The 22,299-nt window shown below is 34.6% G+C and overlaps 1 protein-coding gene across 2 annotated transcripts; it reads left to right on the top strand.

The window, feature by feature from the left end:
- The first annotated feature begins 986 nt into the window (after positions 1 to 986).
- On the top strand, positions 987 to 13,769 carry alg9 (ALG9 alpha-1,2-mannosyltransferase). Of its 2 annotated transcripts, XM_051110963.1 has the most exons (15): positions 987 to 1,171; positions 1,891 to 2,026; positions 2,896 to 3,030; positions 4,650 to 4,720; positions 4,828 to 4,916; positions 5,016 to 5,151; positions 6,269 to 6,356; positions 6,541 to 6,646; positions 6,808 to 6,930; positions 7,024 to 7,178; positions 7,823 to 7,952; positions 8,138 to 8,285; positions 10,406 to 10,535; positions 11,932 to 12,062; positions 12,764 to 13,769. In XM_051110963.1, the coding sequence occupies exons 1-15, from the start codon at positions 996 to 998 to the stop codon at positions 12,885 to 12,887; spliced, it is 1,878 nt and encodes a 625-aa protein (XP_050966920.1). In that variant the 5' UTR covers positions 987 to 995; the 3' UTR covers positions 12,888 to 13,769. The 2 variants fall into 2 exon arrangements, with proteins under 2 accessions (XP_050966920.1, XP_050966921.1); XM_051110964.1 differs by lacking the exons at positions 987 to 1,171; positions 1,891 to 2,026 and adding an exon at positions 3,292 to 3,522 and having other exon boundaries at positions 2,918 to 3,030; positions 12,764 to 13,768.
- Positions 13,770 to 22,299: the final 8,530 nt, after the last annotated feature.

Raw genomic sequence — 22,299 nt, forward strand, 5'->3', positions numbered from 1 at the left:
ATATTAATACATATATACGTGTACAGTGTTGGGGAAAGTTACTTTTAAAAGTAATGCATTACAATTTTGCATTACTCCCTGAAAAAGTAACTAATTACGTTAGTTACTTTTTATGGAAAGTAATGTGTTGCGTTACTTTTGTGTTACTTTTTAAATCTGGGCAGGGCTTGCTACTTTGTTTTTAATATAAAACAATTCTAATGTAAAAGCCCTTTTACACCAAAAGTGAAATTAATTCACCTCAGGCTGAAAGAAAAGTACATTCATGCAGGAGATCACTCTTCAGCTATAAAAAAAAAATAAGCACAAATATTAGTTTATCTAAAGCAATTTTTGCTTATTAGAATGGCTGAATTGCATCATCGAAGGTCAGCAGTAAAGACACTGGTTAATAAAATGGGATTAAATACATAAAGGATATATTTTTAGTTAACATATTTAATTATTGCAGGGTTGCGTCACATTCTGAGTTTGCATTTCACTGTTTTTATTTATCATTTTGAGGAATACTGAATCGGTTTTTGTTAGTGAGATGAATTAATGCATGTTCACATTTAGTCTAGAATACAGTAACATCATGTTTACTCCCAAATTCCCGACAGGAGACTTGTCAGTCAATAAATGGGGAAAAAAATAGCTCAGATATTTTCATAGAAATTCAAAAGTAGTGCGTTACTTCGGTAGTTACTTGAAAAAAGTAATATTGTGTAACTCGCGTTACTTGTAATGCGTTACCCCAACACTGTACGTGTAAATATTTATGAAATATACGCCTATACATGTACGTTTGAGTATTTATATATATACATATAAATATACACAGCACACGCACATTGATTATATAAAACAAAATATATTTTTCCGAAATATCAAAACAACAGTACAACATTCTAATAGTTTTTTAATTATACTAAAATAACACTGGTTAGTTAAGGCTAATTTTTTGCGGTCCTCTCACTAATGGCTCTGCTTCAATCCGTCCTGCGTTCGGCGTAATGATGACGTCACGCACAGCCAGTAGAAACATGGCGACGAAGGGTCTCCGTCAACGCAACAGACGGGGAAGCAAACAAGACGCGACCAACGTGAACAGCGCACCTACCACTGACAACCGAGGAACAAAAGACGACAAATGTGTTGAGGAGAATAAATCCAGTGACCCCCGAAATGAGTAAGTAACCAGAAGCCAATCGTGGTGTAATGTTGAATGCTGTTGACAGGTGGCTAGCTCGCTAACGTCGGGCTGGCTTGATATGCGAATAATCCACGTAGTAAACACATGTAATGTCAATAGACCATTTAAATAACACGAATACGGCGGAAAGAGACAGAAATACTAAAATGCACTATCCAAGCGAGATGAATTAGCTAGCTTCAGTGTAACATGACGACTTTCATTCATTCATTCATTCACATCGCAGCTCTACCGGCATGCAAACACCGATCAACACTCCAGAACATATGTTGTGCTTTATATCATGAATGTTATTTTAAAAATAAATGCCGATGTGGTTTATAAACTGTAGTGCTTTAGTGAAACTAGATAGTGACACAGTTTTCTATTGCACACAAGTGTGTTTGATGATGTGTATCTCAGGTGCACATTCGCGCATGTCCAATTTCATAATCTTCTTATATTGTAATACAGCGCAGGAGTAGTAAGTTGACCCTCTATTGACGTTGTTGTCTTTTGTTCTTGTAAAAAGCTGGAATTTCTCATGTGCATCTTGTATTGATTATGCTTGTGGATGAGTTTTAGACTGACACTGTTTTAAACACTGGAATAAATGAATGACAACATTGTATAACCCTGTGCTCTGTTCCCATATTGCTTATTAGTTTGCTCCCAGATAAGCACATTAGCTCCTATACCCCGCCTCTCTTTTACAGGTCATCCAGTAAGGCAGGACAGGTGTGGGCTCCTGAGGGCTCCACAGCCTTCAAGTGCCTGGTTTCAGCCCGCTTCTGTGCTGCACTGCTCAGTAACATCTCGGACTGTGATGAAACCTACAATTACTGGGAGCCAGTGAGTTACACTTTTTTCTGGTTTACAGTTGTTTTTGTACTGCTCTCAGGGCACAGCAGTAAGGATGGCCCAGGACCAGTGTGACAGAGTCTTGGGCCAGTTGATGGATCTGTCACTTGTCCTATTGGCTCAATGCTGCATTCTCATTACATCTTATCTGTTGTTATTCTTCCTTGCACACCTTGAATGAATTTGATCTTCTGTGATTCATTCATTGTCATTGTTGACATACAAAACTCAGTTCTGCTCCAAGTTAACCTTAAAAAACTGCAAGAATGACTTGTGATAGATTAGTTAGAATAGGGCAGAATCATTATTAAACAAGCATAACAAAAAAAAATGTTTACAGTTAAAGCTGGGTAAAAGTATTATTGTTCTTTATAATAATTAATAACAAAAACAACATGAAAAATGCTTTTTAAAGTTTGCAGTTATTGCTGGAACTTATACAGCTCTTAACACAATGACAGCTTTTTCTTCAACATACTTTTATTTTATTATTTTTTTTGACAAATATCACATAATTGTGCATAACAGTTTGCAGTGCAAGTTAAGAGCTGAACTACTGGTCTAACTGGAACAGCAGAAAGCAAATCCTTATTGTTGAGCCCTGATCTGTGTCACTGTTGTGTCCCATGATGCCCTGGAGTATTAATAATCCAATCCAATAGAGACTGTCCAGGTGCAGATGCAGAAGCTTGCTTTTGTCTTCAGTAGAAAGTTATCGTGCCTGTTCCTGATCACAGAAAATCGAAAACTTATGAATGAGCCATATTGCTTAATTTCAGTCTTCTATTAAAAACAACCAAGTTAGTATATAAAAGAGGTTTACTCATCTTTCTTTTTATTTCTCTCTTTGTGCTGGCCAGACTCACTACCTGCTGTATGGAACAGGAATGCAGACATGGGAATACTCCCCGGTCTACGCGATTCGTTCCTATGCGTATCTTTGGCTCCATGCCCTTCCTGCCTGCTTTCATGCCAAAATATTACAAACCAACAAGGTAAACTAGTCACCAGCCTCAAACTGATTGTTTACCAATTTCGATTCTGTGTTTTTAAAGAGGTCATCGGATGCAAAGTTCACTGTTACATGCTGTTTGAACATTAATGTGTGTTGGCAGTGTATGTACACATCTACCCTAAAATGATAAATATCCATGCAGTGGTTTTTAATTAATCTGTAAAACAAAAAATCCAGTTTTTTAAATGAGCCACAGAGCCCGCTCCCACAACAGTTGATTGACATGAGCATCTTACCTCAGATCAGCTGTCACAGTCCGACCTCCATTGTTCTGATGCCGGAGCAGGGATGTAAGTTAGACAAGAATATCTCCGATTGAGCGATTAAGGTGGTCGTCATTTACTACCGACATCTGAGCCGCTGAAGATGCAGTGGATTACGTTTGTTTGTGAAGGGAATGCGCCTCCCGGTCTACATAAATCCGTCTATGTTCATGCAGATCATTCATGATCCAGCTTCACTTACAGCAGAAGTGAGTATAAAGGTTTTTTTTAATGAATGTCTGCAATCGCCTGTCCTAATAACATGCTAGTTAGCAAGTTTAGCGGCTAAACACGCTATATCAGCAATCAGAGCACAGCTCTAAGAGAGGGGCGGGGCGAGTAGAGCTCATTTCCAGAACAATCCATCAGAATGGGATGATTTTTGCAGAGCTCATTCTGACAAGGTAAAAAGGGTTTTGTTTTACAGTACCATTGAGAATTTTTAACAATGGTATATTATAGACTTTTCATTAAGACCCTAAAAGAATCATATCAACTTGTGGAAAATGGTCATCCGATGACCCCTTTAAAGGGTTAAGTTATGAATTTTTGCAATCGCCTTTCCTAGTAACGTTCTAGTTAGCAAGTTTCGCAGCTAAAATAAACAGGCTCGTCACTCCACAGAGAGAAGGGAGGGGTGGGGCGGGGCAGGCAGAGCTCATTAACATTTAAAGCAACATCGACCAGAACAGGGTGATTTTTGCAGAACTGATTTTGGCAAGGTAAAAAATTTGTTTTTTACACTACCATTGAGAAATTTTAACCAAAGCATGTTATAGACTTTTCATTAAGATCCTCATATCAACTTGTGAAAAATGGGCATCTGATGACCCCTTTAAGCATTTGTGATATAGTAGGATATTTCTTTGAACAGTGAGGTGGCTTCTTAACCTCACAGAATCAACAGATCTCAACTCTGTGGGGAAAAAAACCCCCCCTTGGAACTGGATAAAATCTGTGGTTCCAATTACACAACATGATGTAATAATCCTTTATATTTTATAATGATGGAAACTATGTTTCCTTGTTTCTTTAGGGTACAATTTTGCTTTTGCTTAATCTGAACTCTATCCAGGACTTCTAAAATGTCATTTTAAATGGCTTTCAGCTGTAATATTGAGTTTTTTGTTCAATCTAAATTTGGCAGAAACTGTTATTCAAAGTGACCTTAAATTCAAAGTATATATTATCAGTTCATGCATTCCCTGGGAACTGGTACTGCTAGCACCATGCTGAACAAAAGAAGACAAGCCTTCTTTTTAGATCTATTTTGGCCATTCATTATAGGCCTGCTTAGACATGTGAAAGTTGACTAATATGCTTTTTTCTCATTCAGGTCCTTGTGTTTTATTTCCTGCGCTGCATGCTAGCTTTTACCTGTTGTGTGTGTGAGCTCTACTTCTATAAGTAAGTGCAGCATACTACGTATTGCACCTTGCATCAGCATTGGGTGAAAATATGTGAATTTTACTATAAATGTGGCTTAAAGATCTAATCTCATGGATTTCACACAGGGCTGTGTGTAAAAAGTTTGGCCTGCATGTGGGGCGGCTTCTGCTGGCGTTCCTTGTATTAAGTGCAGGGATGTTCTGCTCCTCTGCAGGTGAGTCAAATTAGATGATAACTGCTTGTTGCTGTTTTTCTGTTTTGACAGTTTTGTGTATGCACTGCAGGTTAATGTGTGCGTTTGCGTTATGTGCAGCTTTCCTCCCCAGTACATTTTGCATGTACAGTACAGTGGTAGCTATGACTGGCTGGTTCCAGGGGCGCCCAAGTCTGGCTGTGCTGGGTGTTGCAGCGGGGGCCATAGTTGGCTGGCCCTTCAGTGCCCTATTGGGGTAAGAAATAGTCAGTATTTTATATGTAGAGTGACAAGAAGGGTCCAAAATATTACCACAAAATAAACTTTTCCTACAATAAGTATTATTAAGCAGACATTAACCTGTTTTACTGTTTTTATAAAAAAAAATTTATAAAAAATGTTTGTTCTTATGAGAACTATTGAGGTGATTTGTATTTTAAGATTTTTTGTTCCTAACATTTGTGTTTTTGGGAGCTTAACCCATTTAATCCCGAAATTTTAATTTGCTCACAACTAAGATGGTTGATGCATCTGAATCAAATCTTGATATGTTGCTAACAAATATTAAAAGTTTTAAAAGTTTGGGTCAGTAAGTAATTTCTTTATTAAAGAATCCTAAAAAAAAACCAATATGAGTTTAACTAAAATGTTAAGCAGCATTATAATAATTAATAATGTTATTTGGGTATGAAATCTAGATATTAGAATGGTTTCTAAAAAGATCATGTGACACTGAAGACTGTAGTAATTAATGCTGAAAATTCAGCTTTGCATCACAGGAATAAATTACATCTTAAAATATTAAAATAGAAACCATTTATTTTAAATTGTAATAATATTTCACAATGTTACTGTTTTATGGTAAGCATAAGAGACTTTTTTTAAAGCATTAAAAAATATCACCAATCCCATACCTTTGGTAGATGCTTCTTTTAGCATAATGTAATTTTCAAATATGCAATTTTATAATAGGACTTAATCAGTTTCCTATTTACATATGGGGCTTTGCGTTTTTCCACTGGTCAGAATTATGAACATTTACATGTTCAGCAAGTAGATAACCCAGGTTTGACTGCGACCTCATGTCCTCATCCCACTTTTTCTTTCTTACCACTGCTATCCAATCTATTGTATACCAATAAAAGGCAAAAAACACATTAATAATAAAAAAGTGAGGGTAAGACTGCAGTTCTTGAAGTTTAATCCATGAATTATACTGCAATCTCTTGCAGTATGAAATGAAAATAGCTAGTTATTATGTAGTATTTACTGAACAAAGTCAATATTTATTCGGATTTGGCGAAAAGCCATAAACATAATCCTGCTTAGCCAACTAGGTGAATTTAGGCTTTGTTTACTGATTGTTGTTGCAGCATACCCATTGCCTTTGACCTGCTGTTACTGAAGAAGAAGTGGAAAAGTTTTATCATGTGGACTCTGGTGGCGTTGCTCCTCTTTCTGGTTGGGAAACTCATTGGTATTTGTGTCTATCTTAGGTTGCTTAATTGTTTTTGTGTCTTTGTTTTTTTTTAATCTGACTTCAGACACTGAGATTCCATCAATAACAAAATGGCATTTTAAAATGAAAAATATCCAAAATAAGTGTATTACACTGATGTGATAACACTTATCATTGTTTCTGTAGGTCCCTGTTGTTGTAGTAGACAGCTACTACTATGGCAAGCTGGTGATTGCTCCTCTAAATATAATACTGTACAACGTGTTCACTCCTCATGGGCCAGATCTATATGGTACACTTCAAATCATTTGTGATGTAGAAACTAATACTGACTTGTATTAAAAATAAACTAAAATTGTTTACAGTAAAGCATGTAATGGTTCATTCTCAGTGCCATAAAATGGCAATAGTGATCAAATTATAAACTTTTTCTTTTTCTTTTCTTTCTTACAGGCACAGAGCCCTGGCATTACTACTTTGTGAATGGTTTCCTTAATTTCAACATCGTATTTGTGTTGGCTCTCTTTTCTCTTCCTCTCACGGCGCTTATGGAGGCACTGCTTCAAAGATTTAATGGTAAGAAGGATCTGTCTTTGACTTGTTTTGTGATATGTGTACAATATTCTGAACAGTCTGTTAATCTCATGTTTCTTACTGTTTGAATTGTAGTTCAGAACCTCGGCCGGCCGTACTGGTTAACCCTGTCTCCTATGTACCTGTGGATGCTGGTGTTCTTCACTCGGCCACATAAAGAGGAGCGCTTTCTATTTCCCATCTACCCTCTTATCTGTCTGTGCGGGGCAGTGGCTCTCTCGTCGCTGCAGGTTAGGAGACAGCATTTATTTGATCAAACAGTAATTTTGTGAAATTTTATTATTGATATTATTTCTGTTTGAATATGTGTAAAATGTAATTTATTCATGTGATGCCAAATTGGACTCCAGTCCATATATATATATATATATATATATATATATATATGTATGTATGTATGTATGTATGTATGTGTGTGTATATATATACACACAGACATATATATATATATATATATATATATATATATATATATATACACACACATATACGTATATATACATATATATACATATACATACATATACATACATATATATATATATATATATACATATATATATATATATATATATATATATATATATATATATATATATATATATATATATATATATACATAAATACATATATGTATGTGTTTTTAAATCTTACTGACTCTAAACATTTGAAATAGTGTACATGGAAGTCTTCAAAAAAATATCTTGTTTTTATTAGTATTTGTCCAAAAACTATGGACAACTGCACATCTTTATTAGCATATTTTTCGCCTCAACGTTTGTGTAAATTAGTTTGCTATTACACCGGCGTAAATATGAATGTGATTCGGATCATTTCTGCTTTTAAACTATTTTCTGTCTGTTTATCCATGTAGAAGTGCTATCACTTCATATTCCAACGCTACCGTCTGGAGCACTACACCATCTCCTCCAACTGGCTGGCTCTCGGCTCTGTGCTGCTGTTTGGAGTGCTCTCGCTGTCCCGATCTGTGGCCCTCTTCAGAGGTAAGCACAAAACATGTAAGGGCTCAACAATAAGGATGTTTAGAGAAAGACACAGAGAGAGTTTTGGCATAGTTCAGCTGGCAGATGAAGTTGATAATAATACAAAATTATAGATAGTTACAGATAGTAAAGTATTCATTCCTTTTTTGGTGTCTCTCTCACATGGTGTTACTGTGTGTTTTTAGGCTATCACGCTCCGCTGGATTTGTATCCGGAGTTTCATCGCATTGCTAAAGATCCTGCAATCCACACGGTTCCAGAGGGAAGGCTGGTCAATGTTTGTGTGGGGAAAGAGTGGTACCGCTTCCCCAGCAGTTTTCTCCTACCCAACAAGTGAGTTTATTCAATTGACCATATGCATGGAGCGTTCTTTAGAACTTTCGCATAATGATAAGCCACCTCGTAAACATCCGCTGAAGCTCATTTTATTTGCTGTATATAAGTGGAGACTCTTGAACAGCTTCAATAATGATAGCTGGATTAACGTTCGGTTTCATGTTATTTAACAACATATAAAGAGCCTGGAAATCCCAGAAGAGTACCTAGACACATAGTTGTACATTTAAATGCTGACAGCTAAACAGTTTAGGCTAATGTAACATAACTAACGATGCTTCTCTTCAATCACATCTTAATAGTATTCTTGATAATCAATAACTGCCCTTTATAGTCATGAACACATTTTTAAAATCTTGTAATATTTTAAAGCCTTTATTATTTTTCAACTCTACAGCTGTGCAGTAAAATTCACTTCAAATATTCACTTTTTATTCATAAAGATGAGATGAAAAAATGTCTTTTCACGGAAAACAACGGCTTTTTAAGATGAAAATGATTTGAAATTACCCTTATAACCAGAAGATGGCAGTAGTGGATGTCTCATTGGCTGCACCTGCCATTTCAACTCCCTAGTCCTGCTTTTTGATTTATTATAAAATTACTAGTATAACAAATTTTAGTACTTTTACTGTGCTTAAGTATGTTGTATAGCAAGTGCAGAAAGTCAGTAAAATAAGTACATAAATAAGCAGACTATAAGGGTGAATTATTTAAATACTTATATATAGTTCACTACAAATTAAAAAAGTTAAATATTAATGGTATAAGAATTAAATAATGCATTCAATATGAATGAATATAAATTTGAAATATTTTATATTTACATCTACAACTACATTTTTTAAGTTTTATCTTGAACTGTAAAAGCTATTAAATTGCCTGTATTCAATCAACACAACTTGTTACTGGTGTTGTTTTTTTTACTCTGAATTTAGTCAGAATCATTTGATGCACATCTCTGTTTTTGACATCGGCTTGTCAGATGTTTCATTCGGTTATTACTGTCAATCATAGCAATGACTCCCACATATTTAGCCGATTTACTTGCATAATTTTTTACACTCGCGTTTGTCATTCTTGAAACGGTTTGTTCCTTTTAGACAAACAAAACTTTTCTTTGAATTGTGAATGGATTATGTCGAGAAAACGAGCAAAGGACACCCCTATTACAGCACAGTGCAGTTGACCGGCAATGACTGAGCTGGCTTGTCTAAAACAAGGAAGTAATCGGTGCATATGGTCAATTCTAATTAAAGTCTGAGGTTAGCAAGGTTTTTTTTTATTGTTATTATTTTTGAAAGAATTTAATACTTAATTTACAAAAAGTAAACTTTTATTCAGCAAGGATGTATTAAATGAATCAAAAGTGACAGCAAAGACATTAATATTGATTTCTGTTTCAAATAAATGTTTTTTTTTTTTTTTTTAAAGGGGTCATCGGATGCAAAGTTCACTTTTTCATGTTGTTTGAACAGTAATGTGTGTTAGCAGTGTATGTAGAAATCTACCCTATAATAATAAAAATCCATGCAGTGGTTTTTAATTAATTAGTACGAATAATATGCCCTTTTTCAAATCGAGCCATTCTCAGATGCCTGTCGGTGTGGCTCATTTTGACAAGGTAAAAAGGGTGTTGTTTTACACAACCATTGAGAATTTCTACCTTTATTATAGACTTTTCATTAAGAATAATTTCAAATGTGGAAAATGGGCATCCGATTATCCCTTTAAAACTTTCTATTCATTTAAAGAATCTTGAGAAAAAAAAAAATGATTTCCACAAAAATATTAAGCACAATATTAAGAACTGTTTTCAACATTGATAATAATAAATGTTTCTTAAGCAGCAAATCAGCATATTAGAATGATTCCTTAAGGATCATTTGACACTATAGACTGTAGTAATGACTGCTAAAATTCAACTTTGCCATCACAGGAATAAATTACACTTTAATTTGTAGTAATATTTCACAGTATTACCATTTTGGCTAATTTGATTAAATGAATGTATCAGTTTATGTAGCCTGAAACTTTTTTCAGAAACATTAAAAAAAACATTTTGAACATTTCTATAGGTCTGTGATATAAACTAACTGTATCATCTTGTTTTACAGCTGGCACTTACAGTTCATCCAGTCGGAGTTCAGGGGTCAGTTACCTAAGCCATATGCCATGGGTCCTGATGCCACCTGGATAATCCCATCAGACATGAATGATCAGAATCTGGAGGAGCCGTCACGATACGTGAGTTTTCCTCTACATACACTTCAATTTAGCCTTCAATTTGACTAACTGCAAGCCTTATAACTGAGCTGAAAGGATTAATTCCCTATAGGATGATTACATAAACACATCGAATATGTCACAGGTAGTTCATTCTTCATCTGTGTACTCTGGTTCAAAAAGGTAGGTTAGTGTAAAAGGTGCCATATTTTCTCCTCTAACTTCAAAATCGTCCAACATTGTTGTTATACCATTTTTTTTTTTTTTTTTTTTTTTTTGTAGACAGCTTTTAAATGCAAGTTAAGCATTTGTCACTAAAAATTTACTTTTTTTTTTTCTCCCTGAAAATGACACTACGTAATACCCTTATTTCCAGGCTGTTCTTATGGAGCCCTTTAAAGGGGGGAATTATCAGGATTATTTTTCTGGAAGTGAACTAATCCTTTTTTTTTTTTTTTTTTTTTTTTTTTTTTTTCCTTTTTTTTAAAGAACCAAGATCCACAGTGATCCCATTCAAGATGAACAAAAGAACATTTGATTTAAAGTGTAAAACTTAAAATTGAGAGCTCGTTCTACTTTTGTTTTTAAAAGGTTTATTTGTTAATTTGGAAGGTGAACTATTGAGATCTTTAACACTCCTTTTTTAATAATAATAAAAAACAATACACAAAGTTAAAAGAAATACAGTTGAGGTGTTTACATACACCTCACAGAATCTGCAAAATGTTAATTATTTTACCAAAATAAGAGGGATCATACAACATTTTTTATTCAGTACTGACCTGAATAAGATACTTGAAATAAAAGACGTTTACATATAGTCCACAAGAGAAAATAATAGTTTAATTTATAAAAATGACCCTGTTCAAACCCTGTTTGTGTAGTGATAGTTGTTCAGGAGTCCCTTGTTTGTCCTGAACAGTTAAACTGCCTGCTGTTCTTCAGAAAAATCCTTCAGGTCCCACAAATTCTTTGGTTTTTCAGCATTTGTGTGTATTTTAACCCTTTCCAACAATGACTGTATGATTTTGAGATCCATCTTTTCACACCGAGGACAACTGAGGGACTCCTATGCAAATATTACAGAAGGTTCAAACACTCACTGATGCTCCAGAAGAAAAAAAAATATCATGCATTCAGAGCTGGGGGGTGTAAACTTTGTGTGTACATTTTCTTATTTTGCCTAAATATCATATTTTTTCATTTAGTACTGCCCTTCAGAAGCTACAGAAGATACTTACATGTTTCCCAGAAGACAAAATAAGTTTAATTTATCCTGATCTTCAAATTCAGAAAGTTTTCACTGCTTAGCTCTTAATGCATTGTGTAAAATCTCTACATATCATGTAAATCTTTACATATGTCAGTGTTGGAGCTATAAGTACAAATGTGATTTTCCATGTTCTCTGGCTCTCAGGTAGAACTGAAGCAGTGTCATTACCTGGTGGATCTGGCAACAGAAACAGAAGCCCCTCTTGAACCACGCTACGCCTCTAACAAAGAGGAGTGGAGCGTTATTGCTGAAAAGCCTTTTCTAGACACTACCAGGCAAGTGTTTATGTGTGGAGTATGGACGTTTTTAAAAACGTGTGGAAATTTGTTAAAGGAAAAAGTCCACTTTCAATTTACAGATAATGTGCTCACCCCCTTGTCATCCAAGACGTTCATGTCTTTCTTTCTTCAGTCGTAAAGAAATTGTGTTATTTGAGGAAAATATTTCAGGATATTTTCCCCTCAAAAAACATAATTTCTGTATGACTTAAGAAAGAAAGACTTGAACATCTTGGATGACAAGGGGGTGAGTACATTATATGTGAATCTTTGTTTTGGAAGTGGACTTCTCCTTTAACATAGGAGAGACTTTTATGGGTAGTCCATGCAGAGTTCTGATAGAGAGTCATTGAAAATTGTAGGGTGTGTGCTCATCCACTAGAGGGCCCTCTTGTTCTTGTGAAGATACTTGTGTACTAACGACATCATTGTCAAGAGCTCATCATAAATTGTTGTGACACTGGATGTCTGATCATCCTAAGAGAGACTACCCTTGACCCAATTTATCAGTAATTATCTCTGGGTGCCTTTTATTGCCCGGTTAATGATGGCAAAATGAATGTAGGAGTGTTTTATTTTTAAAGAAAGTGGATTTGAGTTCATTGTGATGGATTTTGCAGACTATCATGTGCATATTAGGTTATTTTCCACTGTTCATGACCCTGGTGCTGTTCCCTTTTCGTGTCTCTCCCACACAGGTCGTCCAGATTGCTCAGGGCCTTTTTTATCCCATTTCTGTCTGAGCAATACACCACCTACAGCAGATATGTCATCCTCAAACCGAGACGGCCCAAACACACCCGGAAAAGAGCGCAAGCCTGACCTGCCGTTCCTGCTATTTTTTCCTTTGTCGCATCCCTCCATACGTCCTCACTCCTGCAGTGCTTCATCGTTTGGTCCCAAGGTGTTCCTCCTAAACTTTTTGTGCACACGTGTGTGATTGTGTTTGTAGGTGAATGAATGAATATGAATGAATATCAAGCCAAGCCGTTTCGGCCTGTATGTAGACTTCAGTGGTGCTGCCCATCCTGGACAGCTCCAGCACAGAGCATGGATGCCTTACCCATCTTTCCCGATCATCTCCTCTCCGCTCCATTCCATGCCCTCTGTTCCTTTATTCCTGCTTGGGCTTTTCTGCATTTTTTTGAAGCGATTCAGAAGATTTCTGTTTAGACGACCCTTTAAGGACAACTGTCCCTCATTTATGACCTCATCCTTGATCTGGGACAATGAACTGTACATGAACTGAACATGAATGCAGAGCCAAACCAGATCTCATGTGTCGTCATCATCCATCCATCCATCCATCCAGAGCTGAAATTTTGTTTGTTTGTCCTGTTTGAGCAACTGGTCCAGGCCAGCCTCAGCATCTCAGGATGAAAGTTGCACCAAAAACTCTCTTGTCTGTAAAGGTGGACATTGACTGTGAGGTCAGACTGCAGACCAGGACTATTGAGTGTTTACATTCCAAATCGTGTTTGTCATCTTAATCATATCAGTGTTAACTGTGATGGAGTCAAATAAAAGAAGGCTGTCTTAATGTGTGGCTGTGCCTTCTCAGACAAGTCATCTCAGAAAGCAGAGTAATATAATTTCAAAGTCTAATACAGTCATTGAAAAATGTAAAATCTTAAATCTTTATACTATTCAAAATTTTTCTAAAAGTCATCTTTTATCTAATCATATTTGTATTATTTTATTCAATATAAAATGTTTTCCCTAGTTCTGCTTTTCTAAAATGACAAATATCTATTTTATTTAAATTTTATTAATAATTAAAATTTAAATAAAATCTATTTCTATTTAATATCAGATATGTAAACATATTTTTCACTTAATTTGCTCTGCTGTAAAAATTGCAAAAATGTATTTTATCTACAGAAACATTTATCATTTTTTATCAATTTTTAGTTTTAAATATAATAAATATTTTATTATTATTAGTTAGTAGTAGTAGTAGTAGTAGTAGTAGTATTTTATTATTTAAAAGAATCTATATTTCCATTTAATATAATAAAAATAAAATGCAATAAAAAATCATATTTCTATTTAATATAATATTTAATTTTCCTAGTCCTGCCTTAAATTAAATTTACTTGTAAATTCACAAGTTAAATAATAAAAATGAAAAATTAAATGTCAAATTATTCTGCTCTGCTGTAAAAATATATATATATATATTTTTTTTATTTTACTTGTTCTTAAAAATTATTGAATATTTAATAGTAAATATAAGTTACATTTGTATATATAAAACACACACACACACACATACATAGTCTTTGAAATATGTAAAAACAGTGAAATTTATTATTTTAATAAAAACATTTATACCTTACATTTATATTTCTAATTAATATAAAATGTTTTCCCTAGAAAGCGGTTAGCAGTTAAAGAGATGGACTTTGCTAGCAAACCAAGTAAAAAACAAACAAACAAAAAAAAACCAGGATCCTTGGTAAAAATGTAGTTTAAAAATATCCCCCAACTTCCATGCTACCCCATCCCTAAATTTTGAAAATTCACAAGTTAAATAATAAAAATAAAAAATGAAATGTCAAAATATTGTAAAAAATTTACTGTGTAATTTCTGTGTAAAAAAATTACTGTGTAAAATTACTGTAAAAAATGACAAATGTTTATTTTAATATTTCTTTTTAATATAAAATGTTCTCCTAGTCCCGCACTAAATTAAGTTTACTTAAAAAAAAAAAAAAAAATGTAAAATTCACAAATTAAAAAATACAAATAAAAACTGAATTTTTTTTTTGTTCTGTTTCTGCTCTGCTGTAAAACAAAACAAAACAAAAATATTTCAATTTGTTCTTAAAAATGATCAATGATCAGTAAATGATCAGTAAACATCTCTTCAAACATGGCACTACCACTGCAGTTAGTCTCTCCATAGGCACTATTCTGAATATCTGCGCCAGCGCCATCACTTGAAAAAGTTTAAATGTAGTTTCAATAAACGCGTTAATTATCCGTTTAACTGCAGCAGCGGAGGACTATTATTATCATTGCGCCTGCTTCACCCATGGTAAGGCAGCAAAGTTCCTTGATTATTACGCCGGAATGAGAGTATAGTTCCTAGTCATATCGGCCTAGAAAACCGCAACTTTTCATTTTCCGTCAGTCTTAGTACACGATGTAACTACAGAAGAGTCAAGTTTTAAACAGGAAAAATATCGTCATTACATATGGTCATTTTGATCGAGATGCTATCAGTCTAATCAGATTCAATGGTCTATGCTAAAAGTGCTACGGCCAGACCCGGAGATCGGCTAAATGGATTCGAAAACGGTAAAACACAACTGTTTAACTCTAGGGGAGTTGGAAAATGAGCCGATTTTCAAAAAAAAGTGGAGTGTCCCTTTGAATAAAAATGTAATCATATTATTAATTAATATAAAATGGTTTTACTAGTTCTGCTTTCCACAAATATCTATTGTATTTAAAATTAGTCTAAATGATCACATTTCTATTTAATATTAAATATGTAAACATATTTTCCCCTATATTTGTTCTGTTGTAAAAGTTACAAATATTGCTTTTACTTAAAAATATATTTTCTAAAAATCACATATTTCTATACTATTTTAAATATGTAAATGCTATGTTTGTCCTAGTTCTGCTCTGCTCTAAAAAATAAATGTTATATTATTACATTATTATTACTATTTAAAAAAATCTAAAAAATATTAATATTTCTGTTTAATATCAAATTCACAAATCAAATGATAAAAAAGATGTGTAAAAGTGTCCTATTTCTGCTCTGCTGTAAAAAAAAAAAAAAAAAAAAAAAAATTTACTTGTTCTGGTCAAATATTTAATAGTAAACATGTAAGTATGTTTATATTTTCTCTCTCTCTCTCTCTCTCTCTCACACACACACACACACGCACACATGCATGGTACAGGAGACTATGCACACTTTGTCAAAAAAACTCATTCTACCTGATTTATAAGCCTGTTTCCTCATGAGGACCTAAAAATGTTCCCACAAGGTCAAAAATTTACTGGTATTACTATCCTTGTGGGGACATTTGGTCCCCATAACGTGATAAATACCAGGTACACACACACACACACACACACACACACACATATATATATATATATATATGAATAAAGTAAGAAAAAATCATTCTAAAACAAAATGTATTAATTAAAAGATTCCTGACGTGCAAATGGGAATCCTCCTCTGCAGTCTCTATCAAATGATTTAAAAAAAGAAATATTCATCCAGTAATCTGTGAAAAATCTTTGGTCAAACAAATTGAAAACCCTGCGGTTCATGTAAGATTTGCTTTTTATACTGTATTGGGTAAGGGACTAAGATCAGCCTTAACCAACAACTCTAAAGTGTCAAGTAACATTTTAAAATTGTATAACTAAGCTTTCTTTAGAAACCAAGATTAATCGAGATGGCTTCTTGTATTTTTATGATCTTTTTGAGTTAAGTGCTGCAGCTTTGGTGTCCATAGAGGCTCAGATTTATCACTAAACAGCATCGCTCAGAAACACGCATCATTTCCCCTGTGTGTCATTGTTAGTTCTGTAAGAGAGAAAATAGGTACGCTGTGGTGGATGGATTGTGGGTGTATGTAAACATGCTGAGGGCAATGAATGTGTGGCTCGTGGGATTATTAAGCTGTCTACAGTGACGACACGTTAAGCCCCACAACACTACAGGGAACTCTGATCCTTTTTAAATCCTTCCATTGACGCTATACACTATGACGCAGAAACTCCTCTGAAACATAGATGAGACATACTTTTCCGGGCACTATTCTGTGCTTTATAGTTTCAGTATGATTTACACTTAAGAGAAGCAACGATCCAGAACTTCAAATGTTTATAAGTTTACTGTGGTTTAAGAAGGCTGCAAATTTTTTATGCTATTATACTAATCCTTGCATAAAAGTCCCAAACTTGTGTCGGTTTGACATATTTTGTTACATCATTACAGTTAAATGACAATATACCTACAGTCCCAAAAATAACAATCTGCTGAAATTTCTTCAATCTCAGGCCATTCAAGATGTAGATGAGTTTGTTTCTTTATCGGAACAGATTTGGGGAAGTTTAGCATTACATCACTTGCTTGCCAATAGATCCTCTGCAGTAAATGGGTGCCGTGAAAAAGTCAACTTGTCTGAATCAGGAGAGAAATATGCACAGATCAAGTACTGTTAAAAAAAAAACATTATTATGGGTTATGGAGTCAAATTTTGGCCACAAGTGATGGTTTAAAGTTAAAAACAGACTCCCGGCACCCATTCACTGCAGATGATCCATTGGTGAGCAAGTGATGTAATGCTAAATGTTTCCAAATGTTAAAATGAAGAAACAAGCTTATCTACATCTTGAATTTTTAAATTTCATACAGATTTGAACTTAAATCAAATATTAAATATTAAATTAATATGATGATCTCATGTTTATAGTAACTGGCATTTAATTTCTTTTTAAAATGCAATGCAATGTTATTATTCAGGGCACAAATCTGGATCAGACTGGCATTCAAATCTTGTCTGTTCTGCTCTTTACATGTCAAGCCCACATTTAGGTCAGTGATCCACCATCTGCAAAGCCTCCGATACGATGAAAGCAGGTAAGTGTATTGTCCTGACCATGTGCTTCTCCATCCTGGCAGGATCAGCCACCTGGCGCTGTCGTCGGCAGACGACAGGCCAAAACCAGGAATTACTTAGCCTTTTAAAACTCTAAGCCTGTTTTTATGCTGTGTATTATATGTGGCTCTGCCCTTGGTCATAAACATGCTATTTTGTGAAGCAGCTTCCTGCTACAGAGCGTTGCCTGAAAATGCGTCCTGCACCCAGGGCTCCAGATTGGTGTCAGTTTATGCTGATACTGATTTCCCACTGTTATTCAAACCTGCACGACAACAAAAGAAACTACGAGCTTGATCTCAAGTCACCTTAATAGGGTGAGCTGGATCAATGCAATCATTGCTTATGTGAAGATGAACACCATCTTTTTAAAAACGCAAACTAACAAAAGCAGGCCTAGTATGAATAATGGATGTCAGTGTGTTTTAATTGAACACCAATTAGCAACTGAATGCAGAACAGATGGTACAGACACAAGCCCATTTAATCATACAAGACATTTTCTGTGCATATTAAATAACGATTTTCTCAGTTTTCATGACCCTATTTCTTCCTAAATGGGTTTGATTCATTTTTACTTGTGTTATTAAGAAAAGAGAGACAGTATTGTTTTAGCATCATTTATATACTATTGTAGTTTTTGGAAATATTTTAAATTAGATTAGTCTTTATATTTTTAGTAGGATTTTTGTTGTTTTTAATTAGTTTTTATATGTCCAAATGGTTTTGTGGTTTTTAGTAATATATATATATATATATATATATATATATGTATGTGTGACCCTAAACCACAAAACCAGTCTTAAGTAGCACCGGTATATTTGTTGCAATAGCCAAAAAGACATTGTGTGGGTCAAAATTATTGATTTTTCTTTTATGCCAAAAATCATACTCCATAAAGATATTTTGTACATTTCCTACTGCAAACATATCAAAACTTAATTTCTGATTAGTAATATGCATTGCTTAGACCTTCATTTGATCAACTTTAAAGGTGTTTTTCTCAATATTTAGATTTTTTCCCACCCTCAGATTCCAGATTTTCAAATAGTTGTATCTTGGCCAAATATTGTCCTAACAACCAAACATCAATGGAAAACTTATTTATTCAGCTTTCAGGTGATGTACAAATCTCAATTTTAAAAAATTGATCCTGGTTTTGTGGTCCAGGGTCACACACACATATACAGTCATGGACAAAAATATCTGCACCCTTGCAATTCTGTCAGAAAATGCAACACTTCACTCAGAAAATTGTTCCATTTGCGAACGTTTTGGTACTCACATGCTTATTGTTTTTGTTTTTGCACTGCAACAACACAAAAAACAGAGAAGAAAAGTCAAATATGATCAAATTTCACACAGAACTAAAAATGCACTGGACAAAATTCTTGGCACCTTGTCAAAATTGTAAGAAATAACTGCTTTTCAAGCATGTGATGCTCCTGTAATTTGTATTTAGACACACTTGTGGCAAGTAACAGGTGTGGGCAATATAGTAATCACACTTGCAACCAGTTAAAATTGAGAAAAGTTGACTTAACCTTTGTGTTGTGTGTCACACTGAGCATGGAGAAAAGAAAGAAGTGTAAAGAGTTGTCTGCAGATTTTAGAGAAAACAATGTGAAAAAACATGGACAATCTCAAGGGTACAAGTCCTTCTCCTTAGATCTTAATGTTCCTGTGTCCACTGTGTGCAATATCATCAAGAGGTTTACAGTCCATGGCACTGCAGCTAACCTCCCTGGACGTGGACAGAAGAGCAAAATTAATGAAAGATTACAATGAAGGATTGTTTGAATGGTGGATGAAGAACCCCGATTAACTTCCAAACAATTTCAAGCTGATATGCAGACACAGGGTACAACAGTGTCAGCTCGCACTATCTGTCACCATCTGAATGGAAAGGGACACTATAATATGAGACCCAGGAGGACACCACTGCTGACTCAAAGGCATAAAATAGCAAGGCTGGCGTTTGCCAAAACTTATGTGGCAAAACCACAACAGATGAGACAAAAGTAGAGCTTTTTGGCAAAGAACATCATGGCACTGTTTACAGAAAAAGAAATGAAGCCTTCAAAGAAAAGAACGCAATCCCTACAGTCAAACATGGTGGAGGTTTAAAGATGTTTTGGGGTCGCTTTGCTGCTTCTGGCATTGGATGCCCTGACTGTGTAAACGGTATCATGAAATTTGATGATTAGATTATTATTTTGGGGCGCAATGTAGTGGCCAGTGTCAGAAAGCTGCGTCTCTACCAGAGGTCATGATTCTTCCAGCAGGACAATGACCCGAAACACACTTCAAAAAGCACTCAGAAATGACTACAAACAAAGCGCTGGAGAGTTATGAAATGGCCAGAAATGAGTCCAGATCTGAATCCCATAGATCACCTGTGGAGAGATCTCAAAACAGCAGTTGGGAGAAGACATCCTTCAAATCTGAATGACCTGGAGCAATTTGCAAAAGAAGAGTGGTCCAAAATTCCAGTAAAGAGGTGTAAGAAACTCATTCATGGGAGCGATTGATTTCAGTTATTTTTTCCAAAGGGGGTGCTACCAAATATTAAGTTAAGGGTCCCAATAATTTTGTCCAGTGCATTTTTTGGGTTCTGTGTGGATTTGACTGTTGACAAATATGATGCAGGCAACAACTCCACAAATTCAAAACATCACCTAAAATTCAGAATGTTTGATATAAACTGCAAAAATGTAAGATGCAAAAAATGCCCTTGTATGTGTTTTGTCTCATATGTATATATCACATGGGCAGCAAGAGCAATCTGACACTAGTGCTGATTTTGTCCCGGTCTATCACGAGCGCAAATGTGATTTTATGCAACAGTTCAGTAAATAAGAAGTTGATATTGTGTTATATTTTGAACACAGTATTATGTGTTTTGCTCAGTTTTGCACAGAACATATTACCTTTGAAGCCACAGCAGAATTGTTGCGTCTCCGAGCAACACAGCGGTGTTTAGTTTCTAAATGAATCAGCGTCTTGAAAGAATTATGTGAATCAAAGATTCAAAAGTCCATTCATAAAGAGAATGAATCAGCTGTTTTAACGAATCAAATAAATGAATCTTAAAGACATTTACCACCTTCTGGCAGATTTAGATTCTTATTTAGAGTATCATATCATTAAAAAAAATATTATAAAAATAAAGACATTAAAAGGATAGTTTACCCTAAAAAATTTAAATTCTGTCATCGTTTACTCACCCTCATGTTGTTTCAAACCTTTCTTTTATGGAACATAAAAGAAGGTATTTTTTAAAGACTGTTGGTGACAAAGCTGTTTTGGTTACAACAAAACAAACTTTCCATTTCAACCATTTGCAGTGTTTACTGGATACTTTCTCATTTTACACAATAATAGCTTTAAATAATCTTTTGTGGATATTTTCACAGCCAAATTTAGTTTGCGATTAATTAAATTAAGTTGGGATACAGTATTTCTTACAGTTTGCTGCTCTGGTTGCATACTGGATGTTTTAGCAAATGTAAAATGTATTTTATGCATACAGATGCAAATGTGCACACTGCGTACACTGCACAGTATACTATTACTGCAGAATAGTGAAAGTGGTAGTATCCTATTTCATTATTTAGAACAAATTAAATAAGAAATGCTTCCTCAACATACTTTTCAGCAATATAAAAGCATCAGTTGTGTAAGTAAAATGAAAATATATATACTGTATAAGAAATTACAAAGTCCTTAATACCCCAGCCTGGGACAAAAGACTCACATTGGCTATAGTGATTGCTGATAGAACTTGACACCATATAGGTAAATGCTTTTAGTATTTAAAATAGCAAATTTAGCAAATGATGCATCAATCATAATCTCTTATCAAAGTATTTCGTAAGATCTTATCTAAGTATTTTCAGTGTTTTCCATTCATTAACTAGACTGTGGTGGCCTGCCAGAGTTTCATAATAAACTGAAAATATATTTAAACTTGTCATTATACCATAAAAAGCCTTTAACGTTGTGTTTTGCGCCTTACTATAACCGAAAGCAATATGGCTTAATCCCCTTATCAAGTCTGATTGCGTTTTGTGTTATAAAGCAAAGCGCACACTGTGTTCACGCAATCAGGGGCCGGTTGCATAAAAGGTTAAGACAAGTTTTAAAAGTTAGTCATCTATTATTTTTTTTTTTCTTTAAGACTGGTCATAATTTTTTTTATTCAGTTACATAAGAATGTAGATTAGTCTAAGTTGAATCCAAAAAATCAGAGTAATTACCCCTTGACTAACTGCTAGTTGGCCAGACTAGTTCTTAAGACATTGTCTTAACATAGAGACTAAGTTTATGCAACTAGCCCCAGCTCGTGATGCGGCCTTTGAACGCACTCAGAACGGCTCAGTTCAGAGTGAATGGATGGAACTCCATTTCTGGATGTGCTATGAGTTTAGCGCTCATCTGGGAACATAACAGGTACTAGTTTTGTTTAATTACAAAATTTTACTAGATTTGTAAGAAAATAAAAGCTAACGGGGTAATCTCTTGCAAGCATGCATGGACTAAAATTAACAGACACACACAGAGAAAATACTGTACAGTCACAGCAGCTCACTGTTCGC

Source organism: Labeo rohita, chromosome 5 (genome assembly GCF_022985175.1).
Source record: "Labeo rohita strain BAU-BD-2019 chromosome 5, IGBB_LRoh.1.0, whole genome shotgun sequence".
NCBI classification, from domain to species: domain Eukaryota; kingdom Metazoa; phylum Chordata; class Actinopteri; order Cypriniformes; family Cyprinidae; genus Labeo; species Labeo rohita.

Coding starts and splice junctions, on each gene's coding strand:
- alg9 (XM_051110963.1), top strand. CDS start 996: ATGATGACGTCACGCACAGCCAGTAGAAACATGGCGACGAAGGGTCTC. Junction 6,357..6,540: donor TGGCGTTGCTCCTCTTTCTG/GTTGGGAAACTC, acceptor TTGTTTCTGTAG/GTCCCTGTTGTTGTAGTAGA. Junction 12,063..12,763: donor CCTTTTCTAGACACTACCAG/GCAAGTGTTTAT, acceptor TCTCCCACACAG/GTCGTCCAGATTGCTCAGGG.